The 21,231-nt window shown below is 37.9% G+C and overlaps 2 protein-coding genes and 1 long non-coding RNA gene across 5 annotated transcripts in view; all 3 read right to left on the reverse strand.

Annotated features, from left to right (window-relative positions):
* Window positions 1-21,231, reverse strand: part of aPKC (protein kinase C iota type) — a 227,409-nt gene that overhangs the window by 94,275 nt on the left and 111,903 nt on the right. The window lies entirely within an intron of this gene.
* On the reverse strand, window positions 2,395-3,208 carry LOC149503242 (uncharacterized). The gene is made up of 2 exons (XR_016325577.1): window positions 3,000-3,208; window positions 2,395-2,801 (listed from the first exon to the last, which is right to left on the reverse strand). It is a non-coding gene; the product is annotated as an uncharacterized LOC149503242 (long non-coding RNA).
* On the reverse strand, window positions 3,704-7,102 carry LOC149503243 (uncharacterized). Its single transcript, XM_089739234.1, has 2 exons — window positions 6,828-7,102; window positions 3,704-6,381 (listed from the first exon to the last, which is right to left on the reverse strand). Exon 2 carries the CDS (start codon window positions 6,370-6,372, stop codon window positions 3,874-3,876), a length of 2,499 nt encoding a protein of 832 aa, XP_089595360.1. The 5' UTR covers window positions 6,373-6,381; window positions 6,828-7,102; the 3' UTR covers window positions 3,704-3,873.

Genomic DNA, 21,231 nt, shown 5'->3' on the forward strand with positions numbered 1-21,231 from the left:
GTGCCTCTATCGGAATGTAAACGATAGTATACTTGCGCTAGGAATACGCGAATAGCAGAGTGAATGGTGAACGAAAATAAAATCCGGCAAATAAATGTTGTCGTAAAACGGCATAGTGTAAGAGCATACATTGCGTCAACTCGATTTTGCCGATTAGTGTGAAAAAGTAGCTGTTATGTAAGAAGGTATCTAACTGTCAAACGTATTAATTTTATTTGTTGTTTGTTTGAGGGAATTGTCAAGTTTTGTCGTGTGGTTTTATCTTTTTTCGTTTAAACGTTGCATTATACAATGCCAGACTATTAATAATAATTTAGTACATTGCGTTGACTTGAAATTAAAACAGAATAAATATTTATGAAATGACAGAAATCAGATGATTAGACTGACTGACGCCATTACATTATTCTAGGAATAGCTCCGTTATTCCGTGCGAAACGGCGGTATAGTAACAATTCCCGAATAGGCCCACTATTCTTAGAATTGTAGATGGTAAAACGTAAAATTGATTTAATCTCGATTAACTGACGAGTTATTCTAACAATAAGATTTACTTTTGTTTGGTCGAATCCACCCTTAGTGATGAAATGTCTTAATGGTGTTCTCGTTGAAGATTTTTAATGACGCATTACAATTTCGTAGCGCATTATGCACACTTACACATGCGATCACGGATGGCCACTTACATGTAGCAAACTCTCGCTAGTTTTGGTATATTTAATAATTGTTCTAAGACTTATAACTTCGTACAAGTTTATGTGTAATAAAAAGCTGTTTCCATCATTTCATCCCCTTATACCATTGTTATCCCCATTTATTATGTCGTTATCTATAATTTAAGATTTATACATATTAGCAATACGTTTGATCTTAGAACCTGGCTGTTAGTAGGTCGCAGGTTGGAAAGGCGTTGCCGTTATTTTTTTGCAACAAAAAACTTACAGAATGGCGCATTGATCTATTTTGACTGTTTAATCTTTGTATTTCAATGCATTTAACGATAATATAAGTTAACTTAATCAAGTATTCGAGGCATTAGAAGCCATCGTCAAAGATCTCTGTAGATGGATGATTGTCTGATAGCCCGCGACAGATAGCTGACGGGGTCGTATCGCCCGCAATTACCCGCAAACTCGGTAGTGTGGTCAGTTCGAATCTTACGTAGCACTGCCTGTCTGGTCTTGCCGGATCCCCCGGATTCACTCTCGGTGCTTTTAGACCTCTCCAGCACCGGTCACCGTTCTCGTCAAGCTTGACGAGCGATCTAGCCCAAAGACAAAGCCCACTGAGTTTCTCGCCGGATTTTCTCAGTGGGTCGCGATTCCAATCCGGTAGTAGATTCTGCGAAGCACTGCTCTTGCTAGGGCTAGTGTTGGCAAAGTCTCTCAGGTTGAGCTCGTGAGCTCACCTACCCGTCCGGGCGTAGCTGGAATAGCCTCTTAGGCTACCAGCATATAGGTAGGGGAAAATAATTTGTTGGGCGATGATCCGGAGATCATCTTTCCACGATATCCCGGCCAACAAAGGCCTTGTTCCTTTAACTGAGCCATTAGAAACGGAAAATACGACGTTATTTTCAAAAGTCTTGTCATTTATAATATTTTCTAGCCTTTAGGTTAGCGATGTCTGTGAACAATATACGTAACTTGTGCAATATAGAAGGCCAACGGGAGAAGTTACGCGAGCCTTTATTAAACAACTATTTTAATAAAGGCAGAAGATTCGTTACGGCAGTTTCTTGTTTGGTTCTTATTACGTTGTGGTATTGCGATGTTTTCGACGCGAGTTATTCGTTTTATAAAGATCAATTCTTCGATCAATAATAGTACTAGATTAAGGATCAGGAACAAAAATAAGACGCTCCAGTGGCCACGTTTGCAGACACGAAAACATCTTCATTTCTTAGAAAAAAGTTTAATAATGTTAACGACTTCAGTTTATTATAAACCTTAAAACTTAAACATAAAGTTTAATTACCATTGCAAAATATATGTATTTAGGTCCTTTCGTCAGAAAAAGAATATTATGGAATAAATTTAAAATGTCACTTGAACATAAAAAGTCATCAGTACAAAAATATTTATTCTAAAATGATACTTAAATCCTAATTTATAAGGTTAAAAATATTTGTTTAAAATTTCGTGCTTATTGTATTGTGGAACTAGATGTAGTTCTTGGTATTACATTTCAATGCTCAGAACACAGTAAGTATTGAAAGACATAGAGTTGCAGAATATACATATTTGTTTTAGGTTTGTTTTGTATGGTCGCAACTATTTTTGACCGATTGAAAAAAGTAGTAGATAATATTTTACATTGCCGCTATTACAACAAATAGGTGATAAAAAATAAAATTGAATAAAGTAAAAAAAATATGAAAGGAAACACGAAACATGTTTTCCACGTATTCTTTATACAGAAGTAATTAAAACAATAATGTAGGTTTAATTACCTTTAAACAGATTCAGTTTGTTATAAAGCTGTCTTTTAGAAGTCATTTTTATATGAGCGGTTTTTTTTTACAAATATAATGTAATCTTATATCAATGAATTTTTCTATAATCAGTTTAATTTAGGCTTATTTTATGGCTGTGTTCGTTTCCCCCAGAAAACAAATCCTTTTCAGCATATACGCTTAAAATATTTACACATACATATAAAGTTTTTTTAATACTTTTTTGCATTGATTTGCCACCACCATTGAACAATTCTAGAATTTTTATAAGGGTTCTATATTTCTTCTCTTTCTTTCGCGACAATATATATCCATTGTGCACAGCGACAAGGGGCTACTAGGAAATCTACAAACAAAAATAACATTATAAAATAACAAAACTACTCTATGCATTCCCTGTCCAAGAATAGGTGATGTTTGTTACAATAGTTGGTGCCTTGTTGCAAACATTGGCCAAACAATTACAATATTCGTAAATTCTGTTTTATTTACAATATAATTGTGTTTATTATTTTATGAAAAACACTTAATAATATAAATTTACCAAAAAAAGATATTCCTTCCAAAACCTTGGTGTTACGGTGGTTTTTTACTCAGTTTTTGAACGCGCATTGCAGCGTTTTGACGTCTTAGTGTTGGCTATGATTGGACCATACTAATTTGAAATAAGACCACAAATTTATTTGTGGTCTTATTTTTCGGGCCGTTTTTGGAGCGCTAATCGCGAATCTAGTAGTATTATTGATCGAAGGATCAATTACATGCATTCACAACGAGAAACACTCGAGAACGGCTCGCCCTATTTGACTGTTTATTTATGGATTCGTAATTGTTCAGTATATGGTATATATGTATTTTTTATTTATTTGGGAAATTTACGGGAACATTTTCGTTCGATTCGTTAATATGTAACTATTATCTGTATGTATGCATGTATGTGTATATGTGATTGTGTACCTATATATATACTTTTTTGTGTCTGTATTTGTAACTTAATATAAATTTCATTGCACCTACCACTATTTACTCTGCACTATCTTTGGTTGACTGGTAGAGAATGCATTAGGCATCAAGTCCGCCAATGTAATTTTACGTTAAGTGTAATAAATAGATAAATAGTCACAGCGGAACGTGATCGGGTCTCAATTGTTTAATAATAGGGTAAAACACCCAGTAGTCAGCCTTTTAGTGGGAATCTTAACTTGAATCACCTGTATTTTTAAAAATAAGGGACTATAAATGAAAAGATTTTTTTAACAGAAAGTTTGTTTATTATTTTTATTAAGGAGACAAAAAAAAATATATAATTATGTTAGAATTATAGAAAAAATCAACATTAAACAAAATATGGCACTTTTCACCGGTAGTCAGCCTCATTTCTCCACAAGTCAGCCATGTCTTACCCTATAGTCAGCCTTTTACTTATTATTGCACGTTGGACATACAAATTCTTTATTATACACATTTTCATAGTCTTCACCTGCAAATATAGTACATTTTAAATGATACCACGCAGGACAATTGTCACAACCAATATTTTTTAAATCGTTTATTTCTGTGTCACTAGTCAATTCCTCTTCACACAAATCGCATCTTATTCTGTTTACTGTGCATGTCGCACTTTTCTTCTTCCTTTTACTTTTTTTGGAAATCAAAAACTTTTCAGCTTTCCTTTTTTGTAATTCTTCTTTCTTCTTTTGTCTTTCTTCTTCAATCTTTTTTCTAGCTTCCATTCTTTTCTGCTTTTTAATCAATATTTCGTTCTTTTTCTGTTCCTTCACTTCTTCCTTCTGCTTTTCGAACTGTCTCCACTCATCAGAGGAAATGGCTCCTATTCTATTAATTGATATCATCTTTTTTGTGGTCTTAGATACACTGGGCAAGGTTAAATGCTTACATAAAACGGGTGATATATTTCCTGATTTGACAACAATATTGGACAAGACAGTTATTTTGTTTGTTTTTAAATTGGGTTTGTTAAATTGGTTTTGGATATTTATATTGTTTTCTTGTAAAATTTCAGTTTTGGTCGGGTTTAGGTTCGAGTCTATATTTGTTATTATGTTCTTCGTAATATAGTTATTATTTTCTAAAAGTGATTCGTCTTTTATTTCATTTTCTTTATCACCCTCAATTTTATTTTGGTCAGTATTTGTTTCAGTCTCAATATTTCTATTTATCGAGTATTTTTTAGATATTAATTCTGATTTTTCAGCTGGAGAACATGCTTTGACGCAGTTATTATCTGCTTGCGTATTAAATTCAGATGCTCCTGTTTCCTGGACTTCGTGATTTTGTCGCAGGACTTCAAAGTTTGTTATGAATTCGAAGTCATTTAAGGGTACTTCACTTTCGGTTAAATTAATGAAATTATTGTCCAATGTGTAATCCCCTATAATTGGCAAACTAACATCAGAAATTTCAACTGATTCTGGCACTATGTTTGGTTGCTTTTTATGTATACGGTCAATAGAACTTGAGGTATCGATTTGGACGGCCTGGCTAATTGAATTTGCTGTAGAATTTAGGCTTTCAGTACCGACCACATTCTTTGCTGTGTTTAAAACATCGATTACGATTTTGGCGTCCACTCCAGCATTTTCCAACTCGTTACTGAGCTTATTAATTATCTTGATGGCGGTATCAAAATGTCTGTTTTTTATTTTATTGCCTGGAGATTTCACATTCTTGGTGGCATTAGATTGAAGTTTCTGTAAATTGTTCTGTACACATTTTGAATAGTCCAAGGCGTTTGGATCGCAAGGGTACAATCCACACTTACGAAAACCATTTTTGATGGTTACAGGTAAACTTTCATTCTCTAAAACTTTTTTAAGCAATGGAGAAAACGTTGATTTTGTCAGTACATTATTAATATTTTCTGGCTGAGTTGCCCATATATGCACTGTGTTTTTCCATTCTGACTTCAAAGGTTTGAAAACACTTACGTCTGCAGGCTGAATCAAATGTGTCGCATTTGGTGGAAGTGCGTAAAGGATGATACCATTTTCATTGCAATATTCACTGAGTCGCAGTGTTAAGTGGCTTTTATGTCCATCAACAAAAACGAGAACTGGTTTTGGAATGTTTTGTTCTTCCACCCATTTGTTCAATCCTTTGACAATATAATCGTAAAATATATCTGACTTCATCCACCCGGTTTCTGACTTTCCTAACAGCCATCCAGCAGGCATACTATTTATAACATCTTTTGGCGGTCTTACATAGGGAAAGACTACACATGGAGGCAAAGTCTTCCCAGAAGCCGATATAAATAAAAGAACAGTAACAGCCTCTTTTTCTTTGCCTTTAATAATTTTGTAGACATTTTTGTATCCTCTGGGTGCAATAACTTTTCCTGTTTTGGGACATATGTAGAAACTGGTTTCGTCGCCATTAAAGATTCGGTCTGGGTTAGTCAAAATATCAGTCGCGTTTATATCATGTAAGTGCTTCAGTAGTTCAGCAAACCACTTCCGAATACCTTCTTCGGTTACTGCTGCTCGACCCTTAGATATATTTTCAGGTGTCCGCTCTCTTAACTCCGGATTCCGTTTAAGAAATGACTGGTACCATTTCTTCCCTGGCCTATTATTTACAAATGGGTTAGGTCTGTTTTCTTGGGAAATAATAATATGGACGGTATTAAGGAGATCATCACATTTTAAAGGGAATCCACATTTTGCTAAAGCTATGCACCAGTCTTTCAAGGCAGTCTCCTCTTCTTTGGTAAGTACTGAGTCTGGTCCCATTTTACGAGGTGCTTCTGGGACTCTTAAATGCAGGCGATCTTGTAGAGTGCCTCGTGGTACGCTAAAAACTCGACTAGCTTCTCTAATCTTCATCCCGTTTCTGATCGCGGCCATAGCCTGTGACAACTGCTCTTCTTTGTACTGGTGGATTGGTCGTTTCGACATGATGAAATTCTAGAATAAAAGATTTTAATTTGATCCTTATTAGAAGGCATTAAATTTCAATATTATACAATAGAACTAACGGCCGACTATAGGAGTTAACAGTCCATTAGTCAGCCCTCAGCATATATTTTACTTTTATACACGGCTGACTACTAGTAAAATGACCTTATGGTCATCTAAGAGTTATATTCAATTCAAAGCAAATATTATGGACTATTATCTGTGTTAATTTGAACGAATTCTAAGAAATTCGTAAAAAACCAGTAGTCAGCCCCTTGCGGCTGACTTCTGGATCAATCTTAACAAATCGTAACCCAGAAGTCGGCCCCCTAAATTGAAACTAAATAAACATATAAAATGCCTCTAATGCTTAATGTTATCGTAGAAAATACATTATACAACAACATAACATAAAAATCTACAAGCAATTACAACAAATTCATAGAAAAACTTACCAAAACCTCGAACACTTTTCCTTAAGAAAAAAATAGCAAAAGTGACACATCCTATCATTTCGTTGGCGGCAGTGGAAATGAACGAGTACAGATGATCAACCTGTCACGGTATTGGTTCCTAGATGTGCATAGAAACCAATAAGAGAGCATAGATTGGATTAAACGTTATTTCAATGGTGTAAATCAATTTCAGCACTATTTATACCAAAATAAAGCATATAAAGGCTGAGTACTGGTGCGGGGCTGACTCTGGGGGTTTTACCCTACTGTTTTATTTTCATACTAGAGCGAAGAGAGAGAAAAAAATCGGCCGTGCAAAAAGCCTTAAGAATAAAGGTGGTTCGAAATTTGTATTCCTGATTTAAAGTTCGGTGTATATCGCGAAGAGGATATCGAACCTTGGAACATAAAGGAAGATGTCTCGTATGGATGGCAATAATTATGACTTGTAGGTAGACTTTTTGTGTAATGTGCCCACAACGACGATACCAATGAGTTCCAGCTTACGACCAACCATTTGCCGGAATGATTCGGTAGAAGACAAACGTGACATCTGACAGCTGATTTAATTGACCGGTCGACAATGCATAATCTGTAAACCATAAACAAACATAGAAAAAAAACGGTTAACTTAAAAACGAATCGTAATAAACCTACCAATAAGATCTCAGTTTATGGTTGGTTTTTTTGTATTTTGTTTTTAATAAATTTTGAGTAAGTCTTTAGTATTCCGCGATACGTTTCAGTGTGACCGGCAAACGAGACTCGGAGTTTGCTCACGTGAAAACGTTACGGACCCTTCAATATTTTATTCAAGGGTGAATTTAAGCCGGACGATATCCTATCTACGTATACTGTACCCAGGTACCGTACGCAATACATGCAGGTTTGTAGTACCTTAAATTTATTCCATACATGTGCGATGTGCGGTCGAGAATCTGGTTGCTTTAAAATAATAATTATCTTAATTTAAACAACTTTTATGGTTTAATATCGCGTTTTGTTGCAGTTTTGGTAGGCAGCGGCTTGGCTCTGCTCCTGGCATTGCTGAAGTCCATGGGCGACGGTAACCACTTACCATCAGGTGGGCCGTACGCTCGTCTGCCTACAAAGGCAATAAAAAAAAAGTTGTTATTTCGAATATCAAAACGAGAGGTCGTCGTGAGGTATAGACGACCGGGGTATTAACTATGACCACAGTTAACCCCCGGGGTTATCTGTGACTATGACGAACGATACATTAGACTTTAAGAATGAAAATAGGTGGCACACCTCCTGGCTGAGCCTTTGCTCATCCACCTGCTCTGGTATAAATAAATTGGAAAGTCCTCTGGGCCACCAGTAACTTCTCAAACATAAAAAAAAGTAGCACCCAGCCCTCAACAAACATAAGAAGTTGATTTCACTTCGACCTTCCAGCTAGTGATAATAAAAATATGTTTTTCTCATAATTCAATCTCGATCCCTCCCTGAAGCTTATCGTGACCGTAATATCCAAAAAATCCATTGCCATGGCAATTATTACGACAATTATCTTTCAGTAATTAGCCATCCGTACCTTCGCTAATAACTCGTTGGCCGGCAACGTCGACCCCATTTGCAGGAGCTCGAAAATGTTGCCAAAATTCTGTTCAGATTTGTTACGCAGAATTGCGAACGGTTTTATTTTAATATTACAAATTAAAAGTAATTTCACTACGGAAACTGTAGAGTATTAAAAATATATATAATGACAATAAAAAACACAAGATTAATCCCTAAACGTAGTTTCACATATGTCTACTACCCGCGAACATCAATCAAGATAACTATTAAAAGAAAAAAAGAACAATTTTCGTATTTTCACTGGTGGTAGGACCTCTTGGGAGTCCGCACGGGTAGGTACCACCACCTCGCCTATTTCCGCCGTGAAGCAGTAATGCGTTTCGGTTCGAAGGGTGGGGTAGCCGTTGTAACTATACTGAGATCTTAGAACTTATATCTCGAGGTGGGTGGCGTTGTAGATGTCTATGGGCTCCAGTAACCACTTAACACCAGGTGGGCTGTGAAATCGTCCAACCATATAAGCAATAAAAAAAAATTTGACAACTTATTTAGTGTTGGAGGTTTTTCATTGTAACCAATTAAGAGATGCTTTTACACATTCTCTTATGTTACGATTATTTTGTATTATTTAAATAAAGTTCAATTTAAATAGGTTTTTTCAGGCGTTGTCGTATAGTCTTTACCACCGTTCAGCAATGCAGTTTCACCACAGAAAAATCGGCGAGACACAAACATCTATACTAATATATAAATCTACAGTGGTTTTTACGGATGTTCCGTTATAACTATTGAACCATGTATCCGATTGACTTGAAACTTGGTATCCATGTAGAAAATACATGTACTTAATGGATAGGCTAATATTTATATGCTTGTTGGACTCCCTAATAATAATGACAATAAATAATAACGTTAATTTTAAATGCCCAGCGAAGCGGGCGAACACGGCTAGTCTTCTTCTTCTATATATATATAAAAATGAATTGCTGTTCGTTAGTCTCGCTAAAACTCGAGAACGGCTGGACCGATTTGGCTAATTTTGGTCTTGAGTTACTTATGAAAGTCCAGAGAAGGTTTAAAAGTTAGTTAAATATGAAAATGCTGGGAATTAAATAAACATATCAATTTTGTTTTTCCTTTGATGTGTCCCCCGTCGGTCGGATTCTTTTTGTTTGTTTTAAGTTTATTTTGTACAAAAGTTTAGGTCTTTTATTTGTCGATTGAGGCACAACGAAGTCTGCCGGGTCAGCTAGTTATTTATAAAAATCTGATTGTAATATGAAATACTATATCAATTAATAATCGTGGAATATTATAATAAGATCGTCCGTCCGTCTTTGGCTGATTCCGGCAACTATGCCATCTACTTTTGCATACATCTAGCATACCTATTTATATTTTATAAGTAGACTGCGGCTTGGTTGTGCTCCTGCGTTGCTGATGTCCATGAGCGACAGTAACTACTTACTACGTCCTTACGGATCTATCAGATCCAAGAAATCTTGCATTAGACGCCTTCAGCTCTAACACTAGAAGCAGGCTTAGGGAACCCGGTAACCGTACTCGTCGAACTCGGCAAAGAGTTCGACGTGCAAGCTAACCCATGCATCAGCCCGCTGAGTTTCTCGCCGGATCTTCTCAGCGGGTCGCGATTTCGATCCAGTAGTAGATTCATTCGCGAAGCAGCTGCTCTTGAGTTGTTAGGTCTTCTTTAGAGGCGCTCGGGCAACTGTTAGCAAATCCCACCCCTCCTGGCTGTCTTTGCTCGCCCATCTGTCCTATGGAAACTGGAAAGGCCTATGGGCCACCAGTAATCCTTCAATCACAAAAAAAACTACTTACAACCAGGAAGGCCATATGCTCGTCTCCCTAAATTGAAGTAAAAAAATCTGTACAATATTCTCTATATTTATTCACATAAAGTTTTGTAAACTTATTTTTAGGTGATATATTTTTTCCGTACATGGTTAATTTGGAGGGATGATTATTTGGTTCAAGTGAAATTTCGCTTAATACACGACATTTATCTTTGTGATTAGAGGTCCGTTTTATTTGGTATCATCATCAACAATGCTATGTTTTTAATTGAACTTCAATTGTTTTTCTATTTGAATGGGGGGAATTCAAATTTTAATAGCTGAAGAAGTTTTTTTTTGTTACGGTTTTTTATCCAAATTTAAATCTTTAAATGGCTCTCCTGTAAAATTGTAAAAATGTCGCTTAAACCAAATAACCTTTCACGTCTCGATTCGGTTTTTAAGTTTTTATTATACGTCATCCATCTGTGCTTTTTCAATACAGTTGTGGCGTTTAGGAACCCACCTTTTTATGATGCGTAGCCGGAACGCACGAGACGTGGGAAAAAGAAGATAGTCTGTGACACGGGACCTTTTTACCGCCGAAAATTTAAAACGTAAAAATAAAATATAATATTTTTAATAACTAATATATACCTAGAATTGTTTATGCCGCTACAACAGTAAAATTTCTATTATTTCAACTGTGGTGTTAATTACATAAGACACGACTTTACGGCGAAATAAAGAAGGGACTCTATATGGACTCCCTCACAGTGTTAATATATTCGCTATTTTTGCGATACTTTTTGCAATGTGTTCTGACAACACAGAACGTTTATAGATCGCGCCGACGCGACCGGTCGATCTCGTTCGAAATTGTACTCATTAATTTTCCAAAGTATTTCCTTTGGATGTTTCGAGACACAATTTTACGAGACCGTTCGCTTGTATTTTATTTGTCCCTTCGCATTGTCCGCTTCGAGTTTCGCGACGAGATTGGTCACGATAAAATGTTTTACAAGTTTACGGTAGGTACGACGTTTTTCGAGTTTACGAATCTGAATAAATGCTTTGGAATATTTCAGAAATTGTTTGATTGGTATTTACAGGGTAGTACGGGGACATTACGACAGGGGTAATGCCCATCGGCGCTTGGAGTATCGGGAAGTCTCAATTTTCCCATTGCTTAACGGATTTTGAACTGATGGTAGTTTTTTTTTTATTGTTTAGACGGGTGGACGAGCTCACAGCCCATCTGGTGTTAAGTGGTTACTGGAGCCCATAGACATCTACAACGTAAATGCGCCACCCACCTTAAGATATAAGTTCTAAAGTCTCAGTATAGTTACAACGGTTGCCCCAGCCTTCAAACCGAAACGCATTACTGCTTCACGGCAGAACCACCAGTGAAATATATATAGAATATATATAGATTATTTACTGGTGGTTGGACCTCTTGTGAGTCCGCGCGGGTAGATACCACCACCCTGCCTATTTCTACGGTGAAGCAGTAATGCGTTTCAGTTTGAAGGGTAGGGCAGCCGGTGTAACTATACTGAGATCTTAGAACTTATATCTCAAGGTGGGTGACGCATTTACGTTGTAGATGTCTATGGGCTCCAGTAACCACTTAACACCAGGTGAGCTGTGAGCTCGTCCACCCAGCTAAGCAATAAAAAAAAAGATCTTTACATACGAAATTGCTGTTTCGTTTACAAAAACTTGACTCATTTTTTATAAATATCTTTTATTCCAGCGTAGTACTGATTTTTCAACGTCCTTCTTGACGAAGTTAGGTGTACGGAAGTTAAAAAACACTTCAAAGGCTTTATGTACTGCTTCTCGAGTATTGAATATTTTCCCTGCCAAAGAAGCGGTCCAAACTTGGGAAAAAGTTGAAGTCTGTCGGCGCAAGGTCTAAGTATGGTGAATGTCGCAAAACTTTCAACCCTAGCTCTTGTGGCTTAGACCCTCGGTTGTGCTGTGTGAGCATTGTCGTGTAGAAGCGATTAACCAAAGCAGTCCGGAGATTCGCGAGCTTCTCCATCATATGTTCTCACAGCACAAATCCGCATTAATGATGGCGCCATTTGATACAAAGCTATGATGATTATATCCGAACTAGATACAGTGGCTATGACTTTTTACGGGTAAGTTTTCGTTTGGGGCATTACCTAGGAGCTGAACCAACACGATGACCGCTTATATTAGAGTGAAATTTTAAAATTATTGTTTTGGTGTCGGTTCTTTATCTATGTGCAAAACAAACTAAACGGACCTCTTGAAATCGGTAAAATTGACTTTTATATTATAGATTCCGTTACATATAAATAAACATACATGCATAGCAGGCTAATAAAAACTTGCTAAGCCCCAAATTATGAAATTTCAAACAAACCGTAAAGTGGTTTGACTTATAAAAACATAAATAATTAAATAAAATTTACTAATTAAATTTATTTTCGGTAATTTAGGGCAGATTTAATTGGACAGCACGTATATAACATTTTTAACTTGTGAAGTCTTTAGTGAAAAATTATAAAGAATTGTGTAAACGAAATAAACCTTTTCCCTATAAAGTATGACTGACACAGTTCAATTTTCATTACTATAAGAGCACTATAAAAATTGCCGACCAAATCACTTTCGGAAGAATTCAATAGTCCACAGGCCACAACAAATCGCGTTCATTCAAAGGCCGCTAATGAATGCAACATTTTCCTAAACAAGTGAAATGACTCGCATTCCCCTATCACCTAGTGTCTGCTCTACCGTTGAATACCGAGATAAGATATTTGTTTACCCCCCAACAGGTGTTGCTGTCGTTTTGATAAAGCCTTGAATAGTTTTTGCGGTCGTATCGGCCATTGTGGGCCTCAGATAAAGCCGGTTTTCATTCCGGCGTAGCTTTCAGAAGCTTCACCGTGTAATGTCCTTAATAATTCGTAAACGCTCCTTTGTTATGTCGGTAATGTAAACGAGTTGTTGTCGCTTTTGTGGCGCGGCCGAGTGTTTGAGCGCGGAAAACTTTTCGGTGGGTTGCGTTTCAAAAAAATTTTTTGGAATGCGATTTTTTTTCTCTTTTTTTTCAAACGTATTCAGAGCTTTTTTTTCTTGTTTTTCGTGAAACATGATTTATCAGTGGGAAGAGAGAGGTTTTTAATTTAGATTTTGAAATTCGTAGCATTCGTAAATTCGTGCGTAGCTGGTAGCTACGAGCTACGGTTTTTGTTATTCCATTTGAAATGCTTTGATGGGTGCAGGAGTTAATGGCTCACTTGGTGTAGACAGCATCTGGTTTCGATTCCCGGGAGGCTCCCAGCGTCTTTGTGAAATATATTTGAGGTCTGAGTACCGTAATTCTTGTTTCGTATATCTCCATTATACAATCCTAAATTACATGTGGAACATTTTTCGTTTAATATTTCGTAATATCATGAAATTCGTTTTTGTATTTGCCTCAAGCAACTTTGAATGTTTTTTTCTGAATAATCTCCATTCACATCACACGCAAAGTACAAACTAGCGCGGACAATGTGTGACGTCACGGCGTCCCCATTGTGCAAACGTCGCCAGCTTGTAAATTGTACGTGACTCGTCATAGGCGGGAAGCTGTTGACTCCGTTGCGCCTATAAGTTTGAGAATGAGCGGTGTCCACACTCACGCGCGAACCAAGTCTTGCTGTGAATTGTTCAGCGATTAGGGATTCACGTCACTAATCTCCCGTCAAATAATCACGTTAAACTAAAAAAAAAACATAAAAATACTGAATGGCTCTAGAAAGAATATCCTTTCGAGTTTCTCAAATAAAAATAAAAAATATAATAATGCCCTTAACATAAATTCATAATAATAGAAAACGGGTTGGCTCTATTCTTAGCATTGCCAGAGACTAGGGAGACCATAGAAGATAAGAATCGGGCGTGAAAGAATGGACATGCGAAGTGTGAGCATGAAACCGACTAATTACACTCATTTTATGTCAGAACGTGCGTATAGCACGTGACGTATTACGGTCCATAAATATATTTTTCAATTTGAAACGATATTTTGTCTTGTGACGTCAGACTGTTATTATTGTGAAAGGTGAGATTAATGATGGGTTTAAGAATAATTTAATATTGTTTGTTTTTAGGCAAAGGCAATGATTAAATTTGAGTACCCTCTTTTTCGCTCAGATATTGAGGAAAGTCACTATGTATACGTAATATTTAAATGTATTCAGAAATAACTAGTAGCAAGAAACTATTATTCAATGGAAAATATAATGTAGTAATAATAAAATAAAAATTCAAATTTATGAAGTACTGCATGACTAACGTCTAAAAGTTTAGCGGTTATTATTATTATTATTTTTTATTGCCTAGATGTGTGAACGAGCTCACAGCCCACCTGGTGTTAAGTGGTTACTGGAACCCATAGACATCTACAACGTAAATGCGCCACACATCTTGAGATATAAGTTCTATGGTCTCAGTATAGTTACAACGGCTGCCCCACCCTTCAAACCGAAACGCATTACTGCTTCACGGCAGGGTGGTGGTACCTGCTGCTGCAACAGCCGCAACGCACCATCGCGGTCAGGGTCTTTTGTGGTTATCGCACCATCTCCTTCGAGGCGGCGTGTGTACTGGCTGGGACGCCGCCTTGGGTTCTGGAAGCGGAGGCGCTCGCCGCTGACTATCAGTGGCGGGCTGACCTTCGTGCCCGGGGCGTGGCGCGTCCCAGCCCCAGTGTGGTCAGAGCGCGGAGGGCCTAATCTCGGCGGTCCGTGCTGGAATCATGGTCCAGGCGGCTGGCCGATCCTTCGGCTGGTCGTAGGACCGTCGAGGCGATTCGCCCAGTCCTTGTGGATTGGGTGAATCGTGACAGAGGACGCCTCACTTTCCGGCTCACGCAGGTTCTCACTGGGCATGGTTGCTTCGGTGAGTTCCTGCACCGGATCAGAGCCGAGCCGACGGCAGAGTGCCACCATTGTGATTGCGACTTGGACACGGCAGAGCATACGCTCGTCGCCTGCCCCGCATGGGAGGGGTGGCGCCGTGTCCTCGTCGCAAAAATAGGAAACGACTTGTCGATGCCGAGTGTTGTGGCATCGATGCTCGGCGACGACGAGTCGTGGAAGGCGATGCTCGACTTCTGCGAGTGCACCATCTCGCAGAAGGAGGCGGCGGGGCGCGTTAGAGACGCGCAAGCCCGCCGCCGTCGAGCGGGGGCCAGGGAGGCGGATCTCGCCCAAGACCTGGCCCTCTAAGTGTTACGGGTCCCCCTCATATGTCGGTCTGGGGACCGGCGAGGGGGACCTAAGAAGACGTCGTGCAAGCTGCTCTGCACGCGTTTTACGCAAGAGCATCCGGGTGATGGAAGGCCGGCTATCCTCGACCCACGCTGGTTCTGACCCAGCGGGGTATTCCGTAGGATAGCTCACTCTAACCGGCGCCATCTAGGCGGGCTCCGGATAGCCTGCCGACCGAGAGGGCTGGTGGTCGTGGCGCCGACGACCGCCAGTCCGGCGTCCCGAGGGGGAGGGTGATGGGAGAGATGTGCTCCGCACTAAACACTTCACTTTCCCCCCTTTGCCTTTTCATGAGTTCTGTCTCATGTGAGGTTTGGACGTTGGTTGTTGAGCGACAGGAGGTTTTAGTCGGTTCGACTCCGACATGCTCCGCCCACCGTCCCCAGTGGAGGGCGGAAGTCCGGCGATTTCCTCCTGACCAAAAAAAAAAAAAAAAGGATGGTGGTACCTACCCGTGAGGACTCAGAAGAGGTCCTACCACCAGTAAACCAGTATTACCCACAGAATACTCTTAAAACATCGAATTCTCTATAAAATATGTTAATATGTTCTAAAACTCTATTACCGGTTACAAGCGGATTGTGGTAATTTGGCAATAGCACATAACCGACTTTCCAGCCGGCTCTTTTAGTATTACTAGTGAAGTTTTTGGCAACCTCCTCGATTGGTATTCGCTTTATGAAAAATTTCAAGGTTTCTATTATTATTATTATTATTATTGAAATCTGTTACAAAGTAAAATATTTCGAGAAAAATCTTTGTTTTACACAAGATCACCTTCGTAGGCATGAGACAAGGGAATAACTTAAAATTTCCCTGTCCACCAAACATTGCGTTCTCCAACAAAGGAAACGAGATTTTAAATCGTACGATTTACTGGTGGTAGAACCTCTTGTGAGTCCGCGCGGGTAGGTACCACCGCCTTACCTATTTCTGCCGTGAAGCGGTAATGCGTTTCGGTTTGAAGGGTAGGGCAGCCGGTGTAACTATACTGAGATCTTAGAACTTATATCTCAAGGTGGGTGGCGCATTTACGTTGAAGATATCTATGGGCTCCAGTAACCACTTAACACCAGGTGGGCTGTGAGCTCGTCCACCGGACTAAGCAATAAAAAAATAATCAGAAAGTAGTTGGTTACCACTGGAAACTGGAAGTAATGTAAATGAAAATGATCCGAGCTTATAATGCAATCAGAATACCGGGCACTGCGCCAACAGTCACACTACACTATGTGACTGTTACGAGTGGACTTGGCCGAAAAATTCTATGACCATTTTTGGTATTTCTATTTTAAATTAACACTTCTTTTGACATGTTTATGATTCAATTTTGTATGTCATATTTCGTATATCCACTAGGTATCGCGGGTTGATTGATCAAGAGCTCCATTCTTTGTAAATACTCATTTTATCGTTAAATCGAGTCACATTATCGGCTATATAACCCGCAGAGGTTTTGTCGACCTTTTCAATCACTATCAATGGCAAACGAATACCTATTGACAAACGGATGAGTTTACGGTTTATTCCAAACAACCGAAGTCAGTGGACACCTAAACTCGTTTCCAAAAAAAAATTCATTTCCAAATGATTCTTGTCCACCTTATGGTTGTCTGGAAATTATCGCTCTTAGCGATAAGACTGCCAATTGTGCTTTTTTTGTATGTAATGTATCGCATTGTTTATTTATTTTTTAGTGTACAATAAAAAAATCTCTCCTCTCTCTCTCCAAACGGTTAGTATCCAGATTCCAGATTAGCTCACTTCACTAGACACGCCCTGAAGAGGATTGCCTTAAAAATTCCATCGCTAAAACTAAGCACATAAATATTGCTTAGAGAACCTTTATTTAATGCGACCAGGGTTTACTCTCCGAAAATAATGCGAGTGAAACTATGAGACGAGTCTACTACACCTACTTACGTATAATAAAAATGAATCTTATATTCTCCAATCACCGGTCCGTATGATGGATGAGACAGGCGGCTACGTACGTACGTACGTATTGAAAGAGGCAACGTTTTCATTACATGTATTTTTTGAGAGCATTCCACTTGATAAATGACTTACTGTCGTGACGTAAGGGGCACGGGAGAGCCACCCAGCCTTACCTTTAATCAGATTTACATTATAATGATGTATTAAAATGGTATTAGGGCAAAAAAAAAATTTATTGTGACGGGCAAAGTAGAAGGAAAGAGACCCCGCGGCCGATTACCTAGCCGTTGGTGTGATCAAGTAACTGCTCTAACTGGGCTGCCAGTCGCAACCGCCATTCGAGAAGCTGAGGACCGGACGAGATGGGAACAGCTCACGAGACAGGCTACGATCAAGTTTCAGGGACACGACCTTCAGCAATGAAGAAAGCGACGAAGAAGAAGGGCATGACGTACCGTGACGACGAGAAGAGCTTCATTTGAACATCAACATTTTAGGAGTTTTCAATATTTTTACCCATTTCTTCTGTACGTGTGTGTGTCACTAAGCTGAATTAACGAGCCGGGCAGATTCTCATGAATGTTTTGTGTGTGTGAGTATGTACCGACATGTTTTTTTTTACATATGTCGGGTGTTGGTTAGAATTACAAATGGACCTGTTAGATGATGCTGGAGTCGTATTCCAGGATCATTTATTCATTTTAAGGGCAGGAACAAACAGGTGTAGTATGTTGTAAAATTCGCATTTTTCTTTCACCGAAAACCTAATTTATCCTTCGCTATTCGTCTTCCTACGCTCCTGGACATGCATTCTTAAAGGATTACTCCCTGTATGGAGATAAAAGACTTTAACAAAGAATACTCTTAGTATTTATAACATATCATAGAAGCAAATAGTAGGGCTTTTTACTGCACTTTTTCCCACTTCGATAAAGCGGCACGACACGAGAACCCTCTCATCGTGTCCGCCGGTAACTACGTTCCCAATCCTGCGGACAGAATGGAAAGCAGTCGACGTCGCCTCAAACACGTCATTTCGGATCCTCCCGATCCACTAACTGTGCTTTTAGGTACTACAGGCACTGGCCATCGTTTTCGTCGAACTCGTCGCTTGTGACGAAGGGCTCGACGAGTAAATTAACCCTCAGACACAGCCCACTGAGCTTCTCGCCGGATCTTCTCAGTGGGTCGCGTTTCCGATCCGGTGGTAGATTCTGCGAAGCACGGCTCTTGCTAGGGTTCATGTTAGCAACGTCGTCAGGTTTGAGCCCCGTGAGCTCACCTACTAGTTAAGGTTACGCTGATATAGCCTCTCAAGGCTCTCAGCTTAGGTAAAAAAAGCACTTTTTCGAAAAATTTGCGAGACAAATTTATCTTTTTATTTTTGCAAAAACGTTCGAAATATTCTCGGAGGTCCATTGAGAACAATGTTGTGTAACGTTCAAAAGTTTGGTACTCAAGGAAGTTATTCGAGAATTTTCTAAAAAGGTTCATTTCTTTACGCAGAGAACAAAGCTTCGCTAAATACTTTCTGGTTAAATTCTCATGAGAATTTCATAAATTTAATAAGTGTTAATTTTAATTTCGACTGTAATTAGGAAGCTCACACGCGTCTTATATTATTTATGTTATTGGTTGCTTAGGATTTCCATTTTTTCTTTTCGAATAAAAGATTGGGAATGCATCCAATTGCAAATATATTTTTTACTTACAGTTATAGACAACTGTAGATACAAATCAGTAAAGTCCAGAGAAAAAAACAAATCTAATGTCGTAGTCTCAAGTCGTAGACAGAATTAAAAGTACTTTTACGGTTTCATTTTACGTATTTATTCTCCTTATATCTATATATGCATATAAATAAAATTGGAGCGTCTGTTTGTAATATTGAAAAACCGCTGGCATTGCTGAAGTCCATGGGCAACGGTAACCACTCACCATCAGGTGGGCCGTATGCTAGTCTGCCTACAAGAGCAATAATTTTTTTTAAGAAAATATATATTGCTGACAACGTAAATTATATGAAAAAAAAAGTAGATTATATCAAAACCATATCATACCATAGACAGAGCAAACAAATAAACTAACTAACAGATACAAAGAAAACATTTTGCCTAAGATTGTAAAAAATATATTTAAGTCTACCCAAAAAATTTATATAGGTAGCAGAGTCTAAGAATTTTATTACGAAAGCCCGCTAAGTTCTCTTTACAAACATCTCTTTATCGGCGAGAAAAAAGGCGTCTTTCTAGAGTACTTGAATGTTTTTCTGTATTGAATGAAAAGCTTTTGCACTTTTCACGACTTGACTTCATTTTCCGAACGGTACCATTATTCTTTAATCTCCAACCGAATTGTATGGACGAGACCAATTAATTCAAAATATTATAATGTGTGGCAGAACTGAATTTTGTTGTATTAGCTAAAAATGAAGATATATACATAAAATCCATTAAAATAAAAAACAAATTAATAGGTACCTACTTTGTTGTTATAAAAAAAAAAACTAATTAAAACATTAATTCATTTTTACGAATAACATTTTAGCAAAGGCATTTTGTATTCAAAATGTCAAAGTTAAGACATTTAAGACGCAAAAGTTTTCTTCACTGGAATAATTAAAGTTCGTCTACAGTTTTCGTAAATTATCAAGTAGATATAATTTGAAAAGGAGTAACTAGTCATTATTAACAAGCAATGATACGCGCTGGCGACATCAAGTACTAATTACCTAATCAGTCATCATATTACTGAAGCATCCTTTTCGTATACGAACGCATTATCGATATATTTTTTTTATTTACTGACAATCACGCCACGTTAACTGGCGCGTAACGTACCTGAACCATTCTTTTTAATTTTACGATTTCCTTTTTCTCCTGTTTCCCTACCTTTACCTTATATGTGGCTAAATGCACAAACCGTGCAACCTAATTAAGAAAAAAAAAAAAAAAAAAACTCACGCACCGACTATTTTTAATGCTTGTTTTATTTATTTTCTATTTAAATTAACATACGCTCGAAAATCCATAGGAAAGTTATTGATAATAAGATAATACAATTAATATTTTAAGACATTGTCTTGAAACTATTGTTAGACATTTTCGATTTGTGTTTTCCCAAATTGTTTTTATTTATTTTTTATTTACGGTTTTGTTCTTTGTAATAAAATGAACGTGCGAAGTGTGGACTAGTGTTACCGGCCTATCGACATTTTCACATTCGACATGAATACGTCATCACTCACGCCTTCACTAATCCTCTAGGTTTAATATCTTTCAGACACTCGAATTCCTACATACTCGTTTAATACCAAATAGATGATGACCGAGCTTTACTCGGTTATTTTTTATAACGCCATCTTGTTGTGTCCTTAAAGCAGTTAGTTTCTCTCAATTAAGAAAAATAGTATTATTATTCGCCAATAGATATCGGGAAGAGTCATAAAGTTGATTATCGATAAAGTTGATTATTAAAAACATGAAAAAAAACAACATTTTCTGAAAATAAATCGTAGCTAGATCGATTTGTCGCCCCCGAAATCCCCTGTATACTAAATTTTATGAAAATCGTTGGAGCAGTTTCCGAGATTCAGATTATATATATATAAGAATTGCTCGTTTAAAGGTATAAGATTAACAGAACCAACAAAACGTTAATCACAAACGTTAATCACACAATTCTTGTATATTAATATATATATATATATTCTGAATCTCGGAAACGGCTCCAACGATTTTCATAAAATTTAGTATACAGGGAATTTCGGGGGCGATAAATCGATCTAGCTACGATTTATTTTCAGAAAACGGTGTTTTATTCGTG

The sequence above is a fragment of the Bombyx mandarina genome, chromosome 03 (genome assembly GCF_030267445.1).
Source record: "Bombyx mandarina strain Sakado chromosome 03, ASM3026744v2".
NCBI lineage: Eukaryota > Metazoa > Arthropoda > Insecta > Lepidoptera > Bombycidae > Bombyx > Bombyx mandarina.